The sequence below is a fragment of the Gymnodraco acuticeps genome, unplaced genomic scaffold (assembly GCF_902827175.1).
Source record: "Gymnodraco acuticeps unplaced genomic scaffold, fGymAcu1.1, whole genome shotgun sequence".
In the NCBI taxonomy this organism is placed as follows: Eukaryota; Metazoa; Chordata; class Actinopteri; order Perciformes; family Bathydraconidae; genus Gymnodraco; species Gymnodraco acuticeps.
This window is the reverse complement of record NW_022990736.1, coordinates 510832-525061: the sequence shown is the minus strand read 5'-3', so window position 1 is coordinate 525061 and position 14230 is coordinate 510832. Positions and strand designations below refer to the sequence as shown.

At 43.4% G+C, this 14230-nt stretch overlaps 1 protein-coding gene across 1 annotated transcript in view; it reads left to right on the top strand.

Annotated features, from left to right (window-relative positions):
• Nucleotides 1–7911, top strand: part of adck1 (aarF domain containing kinase 1) — a gene marked incomplete at its 5' end in the record, with an annotated part of 63839 nt that extends 55928 nt beyond the window's left edge. The window contains 2 exon segments of the mRNA XM_034231873.1: nucleotides 6517–6710; nucleotides 7153–7911. Coding sequence (XP_034087764.1) covers nucleotides 6517–6710; nucleotides 7153–7312 — 354 coding nt within the window.
• Nucleotides 7912–14230: the final 6319 nt, after the last annotated feature.

The following is a 14230-nucleotide window of genomic DNA, read 5'->3' as shown; positions in this document are numbered from 1 at the left end:
CTACGCCTCGAAATCCGATCCATGTATATTACAAACAGGATTGGTGACAAAGCGCAGCCCTGGCGGAGGCCAACCCTCACCGGAAATGTGTCCGACTTACTGCCGAGGACCCGGACACAGCTCTCGCTTTGGGAGTACAGAGATTGGATGGCCCTGAGTAGAGACCCCCTCACCCCATACTCCCGCAGCACCTCCCACAGTAACTCCCTGGGAACTCGGTCATACGCCTTCTCCAAGTCTACACGTCGACACCTCTTTAGCAGAAATAAAGGCTACATTAATGTATTAAATCAATGTTAATCCATGTGTGTGGAGGGTGCAGCGAGCCGTTTGGCTGATGCAGAGTGGAGTGCACGTGCTGGGGTGTATGGTTTAACCATGTCCTGGATGTAGGAAGGTCCAGATCCATTCACAGAATGGTAAGCTAGTACCATTGTCTTGAAGTGGATTCTAGCAGTTACTGGAAGCCAGTGAAGGGAGCGGAGGAGCGGCGTGGTGTGGGAAAATGTTGGAAGGTTGAAGACCAGACGAGCCGCTGCATTCTGGATGAGCTGCAGAGGTCGGATGGCACATGCAGGTTGACCAGCCAGGAGGGAGTTGCAATAGTCTAGGGCGTGAGATGACGAGAGCCTGGGCCAGAACCTGCGTTGTTTTCTGGGTCAGGTGGGGACGTATACTCCTGATGTTGTAAAGCGTGTATCTGCAGCAGCGGGTTGTAGCAGCGATGTTTGCAGTGAAGGACAGTTTGTTATCTAGGGTCACACCCAGATTCCTTGCAGTCTGAGTCGAGGAAACAATAGAGGTGCCGATGTTGATTGTTAGGTCAAGAGTGGGACAATCTTTTCCCAGAAGAAAAAGCAGTTCAGTCTTGTCAAGGTTGAGCTTGAGGTGGCAAGCAGACATCCACTGAGAGTTGTCAGCTAGACAAACAGAGATGCGTGCAACGACCTGGGTCTCTGAGCGGGGAAAGGACAGAATTAATTGGGTGTCGTCAGCGTAGGAATGGTATGAAAAACCATGCGGGCTAATTACCGATCCGAGCGAGTTTGTGTACAGAGAGAAGAGGAGGGGACCAAGAACAGAGCCCTGAGGGACCCCTGTAGGTAGTTGACAAGGGTCGGACTCGGACCCTCTCCAAGTAACCCTGTAGGTGCGGTCTTTGAGGTATGAGGTGATCAGGGAAAGTGCAGAGCCTGAAACTCCAAGTTCTTGGAGAGTGCGAAGGAGGATCTGATGATTCACCGTGTCGAATGCAACAGACAGGTCAAGAAGGATGATGACAGAGGAGAGGGAGGCTGCTTTAGCCGTGTGCAGTTCCTCAGTGACAGCAAGGAAAGCAGTTTCTGTGGAGTGACCTGCCTTGAAACCAGACTGGTGCGGATCCAGAAGGTTGTTCTGATGGAGATAGCAGGAGAGTTGTCTAAAGACAGCGCGTTCAAGTGTTTTAGACAGGAACGGGAGGAGAGAGACAGGCCTGTAGTTTATAACATCAGACGGGTTGAGAGTGGGTTTCTTTAGGAGAGGGTTTACTCTTGCCTCCTTGAGACTGTTTGGAAAGTGACCAGAAGTTAGAGAAGTGTTGATGAAATGGGTGAGAAACGGTAGAATATCAGGAGCGATAGTCTGAAGGAGGTTTGAAGGGATAGGGTCCAGAGGACAGGTGGTAGGGCGGGCAGAGGTAATGAGGGTAAGAACCTCACTTGGAGAGAGAGGGGCAAAGGAGGTTAGTGTGTTGGTGGAAGGAGGGTCTGGTGAACCAGCGGTGAGTAAAGGTGAGTCAGAAAAAGAAGAGCGAATATCATCAACCTTTTTTTCAAAGTGGTTACCAAAGTCGCTTGACAGAAGTGAGGAGGGGGAAGGGGCTTTGGGGGGGTCCAAGAGGGTGGAGAAGATGGACAATAGTTTTTGGGATTGGAATAGGAAGATTGGATCTTATCTTGAAAGAAAGTGCTTTTTGCTTGAGAGATCGAAGAAGAGAAAGAGGAGAGGAGAGCCTGATAGGTTAGGAGGTCGTCATGGTGTTTGGATTTCCACCGTTTCTGCTCAGCTGCCCGAAGGACGGTTCTATTAGCACGCAGTGCGTCATTTAGCCAGGGAGTAGGAGGGGACTGACGAGCCTGCCGAGATGTGAGAGGACAGAGAGAGTCCAGAGAGGATGAGAGAGCAGAGAGGAGAGTTTCTGCAGCAGAGTTTGGAGGTAGTAGTTGGAACGAGTCCGAGGAAGGGAGGGCTGAGAGCACCGATGAGGCAAAGGTAGAGGGGGGAGAGGGAGCGAAGGTTACGGCGGACAGGTGCAGGATGAGAAGAGATTAGTTTGTTATGTTTGGAAAGGGGTAGAGAGAATGAAATGAAGAAGTGATCGGATGTGTGGAGCGGGTTTACAGAGAGGTTAGAAGTAGCGCAGTTCCTTGAGAATATGAGATCAAGGACATTGCCAGCTTTATGAGTTGGTGGGGACGGAGACAGTGAGAAAGCAAAGGCGGTTAACAGAGATGTTAGTTCGTCTATCTTCCCCGTCTGGAGGTTGAAGTCTCAGAGAAGTACAGCGGGAGGGCCAGTTTCAGGGATGTGTGAGAGGAGATTATCTAATTCCTTCAAGAAGTCCCCCAAGGCGCCTGGTGGACGGTAGAGAACAACAATGGTTAATTGTATAGGATGGGTTACTGTGACGGCATGGAATTCAAAGGTGGAAGGAGTGAAGTTAGGTAGCTTGAAGAGGGAAAAACTCCATTTGGGAGAGAGCAGGAGACCAGTGCCACCTCCTCTGCCAGTGGGTCTGGGTGTATGGGAGAAGGAATATGCTGTGGAGAGAGCTGCTGGGGTGGATGTGTTGAATGGAGTAATCCAGGTCTCAGTGAGAGCAAGGAAATCCAGGGACTGCAGGGAGGCGTAGCCAGAGATGAAGTCAGCCTTAGGAACAGCTGACTGGCAGTTCCACAGGCCGCCTGAAACTAGATGCTGGATCTCAGTGGAGCATGTGGGATAGATGAGAGCAGGCCGGTTATAGCGATTAGGAGATACACGGGGCCAGTGATAATTGCGAGAGGACACATAAACAGGAATGGAGAATATTAGTGATGGCAGTTTGACGCTGAAGCTTCAAACGGAGCTTCAACCCTGGACTTCCTATTCCATAGAAGCAGTGCTTCGAAGCTTGCTTCAAATCACGTGACATATGACGTCAGAAGCAGCAACTGCTTCAAATCACGTGATATGTGACGTCCGAAGCAGCAACTGCTTCATTTCCTGAATGAATCAACTCACTGGTTCACCGTCCAATCAGGTGATTCAATGCACTGCCTCGTCTCTATTCTGACAGGTGACAGGTTGAAACAGTTTCGAATTTGAGCACTTCAACACTTTATAACCGCTTTAAACAATGCGCAATGTGTGGGTTGTTGTCGTAGTTTGCGTTGTTGTGTTGAGTTGTTGGTATTGCATTTGAATTGGATCATTATAGAGCAAGCCAGGAAGAAAGATAGGTCGTTCTGGCTTGGGAAACACTTCGAAATGTGGAGAAGTTGTGAACAAAAAGACAATGAGTAATATAAAAACAGTTCAGTAGTTTAAGGAATAGATAGCCCAGTGGGTACAGCCGGCGGCGCGAATGCGGCGTGTCCTCCGCGCAGCTGGTTCAAATCCCGGAATGGATGAACTTGTAATCATTGCTTTTCAACTTTAATACTTTAATAACTGATAAAAGGCCCTCTCCGCCCAAAATCATTTCCATCACTCTCTAGTCTCTTCTCAATAACCCAATACACACAATTATCAATCTTTAATTGCAAATAGAACATGATATTCAGTCTTAGTGTGTGTGTGTGCATCAAATATTTTTCAAGGCAAAGATACGTTAAACCCACTGCAGCCTTGCACTTCGCCAGGAGAGGTCGCTGTAACTGAAGCTTCGAGAAATTAACCTATTTCCGACACAATTGTCCAAGTGGTTCGACGCTTCATTCAAAGCTTCATTTTGCCATCACTAGAGAATATACACATGTTTTAGCATGAGGGGATAAAAACACCAGCGATACTTAGCTCAGTCCAAGTAGGATGAGCCTCCCTCGTGACTCCCGCAGGACTCTATTGTCTGACGCTCCAGGAAAATGCTGCCTAAAATGGACACAAGTCCTGATTGCTGAGTTGTCACAGCTGTGGGGCCACGCCCCTTTAATTAGTTAACTCTTTGCAGCTGATGGGCACCAGTAGAAACTGTGTCACTTCACACAATCAGTTGAGCCTCCAGGCCTTTTGTCATGCACTTTTTACAGACACATTTCAGAATAAACCCTGGCTACAGAGGTTATAAAGTTAACCCTAATACAATTACCTAGTGATGGCGAGATGAAGCCTTATGAAGCTTTGAAGATTTCCAGCCAATTGGTTCACAAAGGTTTCATCTCATGAGGCTTCATCATGGGCTTCATTTGAACCATTTGAACACAAACCCCCTGTTGGTCAAAGTGTGTAAAACAGGCAGATTGGACATCTCAACAGTGTGCTCCATCATCTCATACCGAGTTCCCAATGAGTAAAGTCTTAGAATAACTCTAAACAACGAACATTAAATCATATTTTCATGTTAACAATATTGTATTTATTCCAGTTGAATGATTGTGATTGAAAAGCCTAAAGAGGCTGGTAAACATTGCAAAGAGGGATTTGTATTCCTTAATAATATTCATAAACTTAACCATGTTGTAGCCTGAGAAAGGCTAAACCATATCAAAGAATACATTTATTAACTACATTATCTCATTTAGCTGTAGCTTTTATAACAACAACAAATACGTATTGTTCAGTCTTTGAACCAGGGACCCTGCGGTCATGAGTCAACTGCTTTCCAGCTGAGCCACAGCACACACACTGAATCTCCCTGACAACACTGGACCATATTTATTCCTGTATTTATTCATTTATTCATGTTTTTATTCCTACTTTTATTTATGCTTTTATTCATTGATACTTGACATGTTCCGACCTCTATATAAGTGAGGGTCTGAGCTCTCTTAATTCCATCGTGTCACCGGGCCGGGTACAGGAGGGGTTATATTGTTCTTATTATACATCCATGGGTATTATGAGCGTTGTGGTTCAACCGATCTGAATCACTTCGTGAAGCAGTCACGTGGTATCGACAGGCAGCGAGGCTTCGTTTGTCATTGATGACGTCACTGGCCCAAAACGATACAAGCCTCGATACAAGGTTTACAAAAAGCTTCGGGGATTACTCGACACACGCTCCGAAGCCTCGGCGCAATACGTAACATCACTACAATTACCCTTAGTAAAGCCCTTAGTATTTGTACAATTGTTTAAATCAAAGTCAACCCTAAGAAGCAGATGGTACAGTTTTAAGATTTCTGTAAAAATAAGTTACCCAGATTTCTGCCTGAAAAACAGGTATTTTAGCTGTTCTGTTATTCCAGAACACAATTTTAGCAAGATGAACTACAAAATATGTATACAGAGTAGACTGAAACAGAGAAGTCTAAAAACAAAATAGAACTTACACAGGTCTCTGGAAACAGCAGTTAATCCTATCTGGTCGAGTTTGCACACTGTGTACCCACAGCGTTCTTAAGATGTTTAATGTTGTTGTTGTAGACGGTGCTAATGGTGGCTTAAAATAGCTCTGACAGTCCAGACACATGGGTTGATGATGTTTTTAAAAAAGTTCGTTTTACAGTACCTATTGGGAAATATAAACCTAAATATTGTTTGTGCTTCTATTCAGAGTGGTGAACGCTATAAAAAGGTATTTCTCCTCCCACTCCTGGTTTACTTTGTGTCTGAGTTTTCGAAATAACTAACTGTTTGTAAGCTTGCTTTCCACTTTGTTCCATGACTAATAGTGTGATTTAGGCCCGCTGATGTGCAGCAGGGAGAGGCCTTTGAAGTAGAGCTGGACACTGACACTCAAACACACATCTTCAACATCAAAGAGACAAATAGTGATAATTGAGGCAAAAATATTCCCTCTTTCATCATTTCCTTCCTCTATGCTGTGATTGATAGTGTGTTGTCATTTCTGCTAGGGTCTTTTTTCCTCATGATATCAACACCACCTGTCCCCGGTGCATCACTTTTTTGTCTCAGTCATCAGACTCTTCGCTAATTTTAGATTTGTATCCACACAATTTAGGGAAAAGCCCTTGAATCAAATTCCTTGCTCAAGGGCACAATGCCACAAAACGACAAGCTTTATTAAAAAGGAAAGTCTTAAGCCTGCTTTTAGATGTGGAGAGGGAGTCTGACTCCTAAACACAAACTGGGATTCTGTTCTTGGAATGTTATGCCCTATTGGGACAGTATGGAACTATGAGCTCTTTATGATAGGATAGAGCCTGACATGAAGGGCTTTGTAGGCAAGAATAAGAGTTCAACATTTTACTGGGAGCAAGTGCAGAGCCGTTAAATGTGGGAGTGTATGTGATCTTTTTTTCTCATTCTTGTCACTACATGTGTGGATCCAGTAAAGACACAGCTTGTCTTCCTATGTGTCTTCCCCGGCAGGATGTAGAGATCCAGACCAATGCGGCTCAGTACCTCCCTCAGATTAGCGAGCTGCTGAACAGAGTTCCCCGGCAGATGCTGCTGCTGCTGAAGACCAACGATCTGCTCAGGGGCATCGAGACCACCTTACAGACCAGAGCCTCGTCCTCGTCCTTCATTAACATGTCCCGCTGCTGCATACGTGCTATGGCCAGGTCAGCAGAGTTGTTCTCTCCTCTCTAGTGACGTGGAACAGGAATACAACCTGGAAATTAGTCAGCTTTTACCACTTCCCCTGGCTCAAAGTAAAACAAAATGTGTTGTTGATTGTTATCCTGAAATAAGGTCTGTGGTTAACCCAAGCTGAAGAGTTTTGTTCTAGGACATAAAATACGTCAGTAAATACCCCACTGGTCTGAGGCTTCTATGACTCATAAGAACAGCTAACAATTTACTAAATGCGAATATTAAAGGTCAAGACGCTGATCATTAGCCGCTTTTAGCTTAGCTGTGGTGACGTGAAGTCATGTGACTGTGCTGTAGTTCCTTTATAGCCTAACGTTAGCAATTTACTTAAAAAAATCGTAAAAGTGGTGTCAATATGTGGAGATTATCCTGCTAAACTAAACAGTTCCTGACTCTTGACCCCGGTGACAGGCACAGGAGGAGTAAGGCCCGGTCCAGGAGCAGGCGGGTGCAGGTCACGCTGGCGGAGTGTGTGCAGCTGTGCGGGCTCAGTGTGTACGAGCTGCTGCTCTGGGTGAAGGGCTGCCGGCTGGGAACCTGGCTCACTGCTCTGCTCACATTTCTGCATTGAGACACATTAAACAGTGGCTGTAGCTCTTATTGCATGTTAACAAATGTTGAACATGTGCTCATACACACACAGGTTACTATTATGGTATTGACTCATTTCGAAACTGTATAGATATACAGTATATATGGACATAACATTCTGGTGTCTCTGGAAACCGATCTGTCCAGTCAGCTGTATTGAGACACTTTAAAAAAAAAAATAATTCATTTTCTCAAGATACATTATTTGTTTTAGTCTTATGAAAATCAATACGATTATTTTCAATTATATTTTTTTAGAAACTTGAAATTGACTTGAACCATTACATTAGACAGGGAATACATAATCTGTGTTCACAGAGTATCTGCAAACTGTCATACAGCTGCAGGACTATAGGCTGGTGGGAAACATTTCGGTCAAAAAATTGTTACAGTACTGTCTGTTAGTGCCAAAGCTCCTACTTACATTGTTCATGAATTTTCGGTTATATTTATCGTATTATTTAATGTTGTTGGCCTTGTCCTACCACTTACCGTGAGTACAGAGAATACACAAAAACACAATAACTTGGTTGGATGTTTTAATGTTAATGAGTTATTATTAAAGTATACTATTTCATCTGTTGCTTTCCTGTTTGTTTGAGGATCATTATTGTCATTTGCATTACACTGTTGCACAACAAAATGCATGGGACCATGTGAGGAGAGAGGAAGTGAGATATTATGTTTTTAAGAGCAATGGGACGTCCTTTCCTCCCAGTCACGTTTTAAAGTGTAGTCGTGTAAGAAACAACATGCTCCCGTTGATTGCAAACGCTCCGGAGGCTCTCTTATTCACAAATAACTCTCTCTGGAAAATCCTAAATTGTAGCCATTAAAATGCTTTTTTATTAGATTTCTAGCGAGAAGTGTATATTGTACTATTATAATCTACGTCCAGTGGATGTGTAGGATCTATAATTTGATAGATATTACGAAGATGATTTGAGGTCTCGCCAGGAGAACGTGTACTGTATATGCGGCAGCTTCCATGTAAAGTTAGCGTCAACCCTCACGGGGTGAAAACAGTATTTCCGGTCTCGAAGTTTTCATAACAAAACCGGAAGTATTCCCCTCACTGTCAAATGATTACACAGTGATATCTGCATTACTCATCCACTAAAAAACATCAGTTTATCCTTGTTAATTACACAATATTGATTGGTAATGATAAGACACTACACTACCCAGAATCTTCAGCTATCGTTTGGGACTACAACATCCGCTTTCCTTTATAAACCCCATGATTAGTCCTCAAGCTCTGTGATTGGATGTTGGAGTGGCAGTGCGACAAGGTTACGCCGAGCGTCAAACAGCTCTTTGAAATGGAATGGAACCACGGCAGACTATCCAAAACTGGACTCGGACGGGTCCAGCCCAGCCCCCCCCCCCCCCCCCCCCCCCCCCCCCCCCCAGAACTACACATGCTGGCTATTGTGTGTTTCGCAAAATGTTCTATGGCACGTCTCTACTGGGAGTTGTAGTTTTAAAAGACGTTTTCGTATTTCCCATAATAAGAAGTTGCCAGTATTAAACTGTGTACATCCCTGGAGGTTTAGGGGATAGGAAACACTCACATTTAAAACATATAATTAATAAATGGGTGAAAATTGCTTGTGCCCATAATGGGCAGCATTAATATATATACACATGACAGCTAAGGTCAGAAGAGCTTTATTTAACAGCTGGTCTTATGTCTGTGACCCCTCCTGTTGTTAATTGATAGGCCTGAAACATGCACTTGTATTAAGGCCCTGTCACACTGTCCCGAAATTGACACCCGATGGACACACGAATATGGAATTGTGAATTTCGCACGATGATGAACCACACACGAAGGCAACATTTACATTACATTTAAGACATACAACTGCAATGAAAGTACCAAAAACAATTATGTTACAGTACTATGATACTGTAGTGATATCTTCAGACTTTGTTCTTTACTTTATCCGTCGTTATATGTAGAAAATATTACGTTTTCTCCGTAATGTTGTTTCCATAACAACAACAACTTCCTGTCAACTGTCCTTCAAAATAATATATTATATCCTTTTTAGTTTCACAGAACACAAATTGGGTTATTTACATAATATATTTACATGATTTTGTTGTGCAATAAAACAACCCGATGGACACACGATAAAGGAAATGTTCAAATTCGGCTGTGATCGTAGCAACATCGGGCCATTCGTGAGGGCATCTTAAGCCTTCGTATGACCGCCGGTGGAGTTTCTCAGGCTCCAGCAGCAACTTCGTGAGCGGTGGCAAAATCTTTGGCATGCCAAAAAATTGCCGAAGGACCTTGCGAAGGTTCATTTTCGTGTTGAATTCGTGTGTAAATGTTGCCCTTCGTAAGGCCATCGTGAGGGCATCGTGAGGGCATCTTGTTATCATCGGTGCCATCGGGCATTCGCCACGATCAGAGTGAGGGTGAATGCACCGATGATAACATGAAGATGACACGATTTGACAAGATGCCCTCACGAGTACCTTACGAAGTTGCCGCTCACGAAGTTGCTGCCGGAGCCTGAGAAACTCCACCGGCGGTCATACGATGGCTTAAGATGCCCTCACGAATGGCCCGATGTTGCTACGATCACAGCCGAATTTGAACATTTCCTTTATTGTGTGTCCATCGGGTGTCAATTTCGGGACAGTGTGACAGGGCCTTTAGGGATGTTAAGATTCAGCGATTTGCATCGGTGCACCGGCATAAACGTTCAAAATGCGAGTGCACCGGTTGAAAGAGTGCACATCGGCTACAGTTTGGGTTGAACTCGCAATGCATCGATTGTAGCGTCTTTGCATCGGTAAAAAAACGATTCATTCATATAATATCCCCTCATCCTGTCAGCACTCAGCAGAGACGACCTTTGATCTTTGCTTCGCACTAGGGAGGCCGCGAGTCTCAGTTATCAACACACATGGAAGTCGAGGAGAAAGAGAAACACAGCGGACCGAAAAATACCTACAAATCAAACGTTTGGCAACACTTCGGATTTTTCAAGAAAGACGGTCAACTTGAAACATCGCTCGCAAATTGTAACCGATGCTGTGATGCTTTAAAGTACACAAGTAGTACGAGGAACTTAGCGACCAGTGTTAGGCAAGTTACTTCCAAAATGTAATATATTACATATTACTTATTACTGTCTTTTGAAAGTAATAAGTTACATTACAATATTACTGTCTCTGAAATGTAATGAGTTACACTACTTTAGAGTTACTTTTTAGTTACTTTCACCAAAATAACCACAAAAGAATGGCTAGGTATTTGAAATGCTGAAATGTAGTTTAGTGCAGCTCATTATACATCCAGTGAAGGGCAATGTGGTATAGCATAACAACTGTGTAGGCCCTTAAGGCTACTAACAACTTTTATTACACGGCTTAGTTGAATACTCAATTCTGATTGTAAATTCTTAACATGTGACACGTTGTTAATACAGTACAGACCACTGTCAAGGACTATAATGAAGGTTGCTAAGGAGGATCCAGAAAGAGAAAGGAAAAGAGGTTAAAAGATGGAGCGCTAGACGTCAGATAAATCACCAGAAGAAGGCAGAGAGGAAGTAAACACTAACAGAACACGGAATGGGCTCTGTAGTGTGTTTAGTATATGGCCATGTACAGGCCCGGTTCCAGAACAATACTAATAATATTTACTGTGCTTGAAAACTGGTATCACATCATCATGTGAGGTTGACTTTGTGACCTGGAGAACATTTCAGCTGCAACATTAGCTCATTGATAAGCTTGGGATATGATATCGTTTTGTAGCCATTCGTGGTGAAGGCATCTGTGCTATAGTATGCATTATTTGACACAACATTTCTACAGGCATGGCAGAATATGGCACTATTTTCTGCTGCTGAAAAGAGAAACCTGAAAGTTAGACAGAGTGAAATCACTAAGTGAGGTGTTCTGTCAGAGAGAGTGGTGTTTAGTGTACAGCAGCCTGTGACTGCCAATAATAGTTTAAATGTCTTCCTCACTGTAAGCAGTTATGAAATACCTGTTTGTGAAAGGTTATTTGTATTCTTTATTGTTCCTATAGAAACCACTGCTTTCTGCTCACTGGTGAGTTAGCCTATGGATGAGTGTTAAGCACATCAGGCTGGCAGCTGTATGGGCATTGCACTATGGTAGCTGTTACTTGCACATTGTTAATCATGGGCTCCTTAAATTGTTTAAGGAGAGTTTTTTAAGGTAAAAAAGGTAAAAAAGAAACAGCATGATGGGATGCGCAGTAGAGAGAACCAATTATGTAAAGCACTTTTTTGTTAATTTATGATTTGCTGCATATAAGGGATACAACAAAAATCCTCTGTCGTACCATATTGAAGTATCATTATTTTTGCATCGTGTTGAATTGCATCGTATCGCCCCGAATCGCATAATTTTGAATCAAATCGTATCGAACTGTATCGCAACAGGGGTGAATCGTATCGTATCGCATCGCCTGGTGCTTCAAATGTATCGTTAATGTATCGTATCGTGGCAACATATCGAGATGCGCATCGCATCGGCCTCAGTGATGGAGATGCACATCCCTAACTTGTATAGGTTCTGTAGGAATTCTTGAACCCTGAGAGCAGGATTAACTGAAAAGAGTCAAGGGAAGCTTATAAAAGTTAACAGCATTTAATTACAGAAATTATGCGGTGATATACAGAGGCGCTCTCCCCATTCAGCTGGTTGTCTGTCGCGTGTGCGTTGGGTCAGCCGAGGTCAGGAAAGAGACCGATCCTTCCTGTGGCTCACGGGTTATCAACTTGTCTTCTTCTATTGGCCGGCGTCGACGGGGGCGGGTCCAATGCAATCCCTGCCGTTTTCTGCTGCTAAATTACATCATTCTGATGTCTGTGGTTATTTAAACATTCCCTAATAAACGTTATTTCAGCGTCAATAAATGAGTGTTAAACCCAGTGTTTAGGGTACAACATCACATCATAGGCGGATTTTGCGGGGGGGCAGGGGGGGCGCTACAATAATATTGTAGCGTGTTCAAGTAACCAAGGGATATAGTAGTTATCAAATAAGTATAAGATGTGCACAGTTATGATAAGTTTTACAGATGTAATGCACTGTTGTTGGGGGGAGAGACCACCCCTTCCATATGAGTGTGTGTGTACGGCGGGCATAAAGCGTGCATGAGGCGTGCATGACGGGACGAGTTGTGTTCGTATGTGGAAAAGTCATACTCAGTGCGGTGAACGCTGGTTTTATTGATACTGTATCCGTAGCACCCCACGCAATAGTTGGGACTGTGTACTGACGTCAGTAAAAAAGGTTTGCCCCCCCAAGCGCAAATGTCAAACTCCGCCTATGCATCACATGTCATTTCACCTTCAATTCACGGTTTCAAAACGTAGCATTCGCTACATGCTAATGCTAACCGGAAATGGTTCAAGGTTCTTTATTGTCAAACTAACATAGCTACAGAGTAATTATGTCGTTGAAAATCTTAGGTCACAGGCTTCTCCAACAATGCAACACAATAATACAGATAAGCAGACAATATTAACCACAGTCATCTTTGTACTGTGTCTCTGGTGTAATTTATGAATCTCTGCTGGTTATAGCAGATATAGTTCTCCCCATCCACATTCTTGTTAGTTGTGGGACTGAGGAATAATAATTCAGAACCTGCTGATATCTGAATCTTACTACTTGGCATATGTTAGAAACAAAATAAAACATCTTCATGGTGAACTAAATAACATATTTCAATAGCTCGGAAATGTCTGATGAGCATCTGTGTTATTCCTCAAGGCCCTGTCACACTGTCCCGAAATTGACACCCGATGGACACACGATAAAGGAAATGTTCAAATTCGGCTGTGATCGTAGCAACATCGGGCCATTCGTGAGGGCATCTAAGCCATCGTATGACCGCCGGTGGAGTTTCTCAGGCTCCGGCAGCAACTTCGTGAGCGGCAACTTCGTAAGGCACTCGTGAGGGCATCTTGTCAAATCGTGTCATCTTCGTGTTATCATCGGTGCATTCACCCTGACTCTGATCGGGGCGAATGCCCGATGGCACCGATGATAACAAGATGCCCTCACGATGGCCTTACGAAGGGCAAAATGTACACACGAATTCAACACGAAAATGAACCTTCGCAAGGTCCTTCGGCAATTTTTTGGCATGCCAAAGATTTTGCCACCGCTCACGAAGTTGCTGCCGGAGCCTGAGAAACTCCACCGGCGGTCATACGAAGGCTTAAGATGCCCTCACGAATGGCCCGATGTTGTTACGATCACAGCCGAATTTGAACATTTCCTTTATCGTGTGTCCATCGGGTTGTTTTATTGCACAACAAAATCATGTAAATATATTATGTAAATAACCCAATTTGTGTTCTGTGAAACTAAAAAGGATATAATATATTATTTTGAAGGACAGTTGACAGGAAGTTGTTGTTGTTATGGAAACAACATTACGGCGAAAACGTAATATTTTCTACATATAACGACGGATAAAGTAAAGAACAAAGTCTGAAGATATCAGTACAGTATCATAGTACTGTAACATAATTGTTTTTGGTACTTTCATTGCAGTTGTATGTCTTAAATGTAATGTAAATGTTGCCTTCGTGTGTGGTTCGGGGCCATCTTCGTGCAAAATTCACAATTCCATATTCGTGTGTCCATCGGGTGTCAATTTCGGGACAGTGTGACAGGGGCTTAAATAAAATCCTTGAAATCTTTTTTTTTTTTTTTAATCTAAACATAACATTGAACTATTCCTGTTTGTGGTAAAGACACACACTAATGTTATGGATTCAAAAACAACTAAAGTCATGATACTGTGTGAATGATTTCCTGAGTATATCTGTCCTGTAAGGTACGTCATTCTCTGCTTGGATCGTGTGCAGAAATCCCATCAATTGCA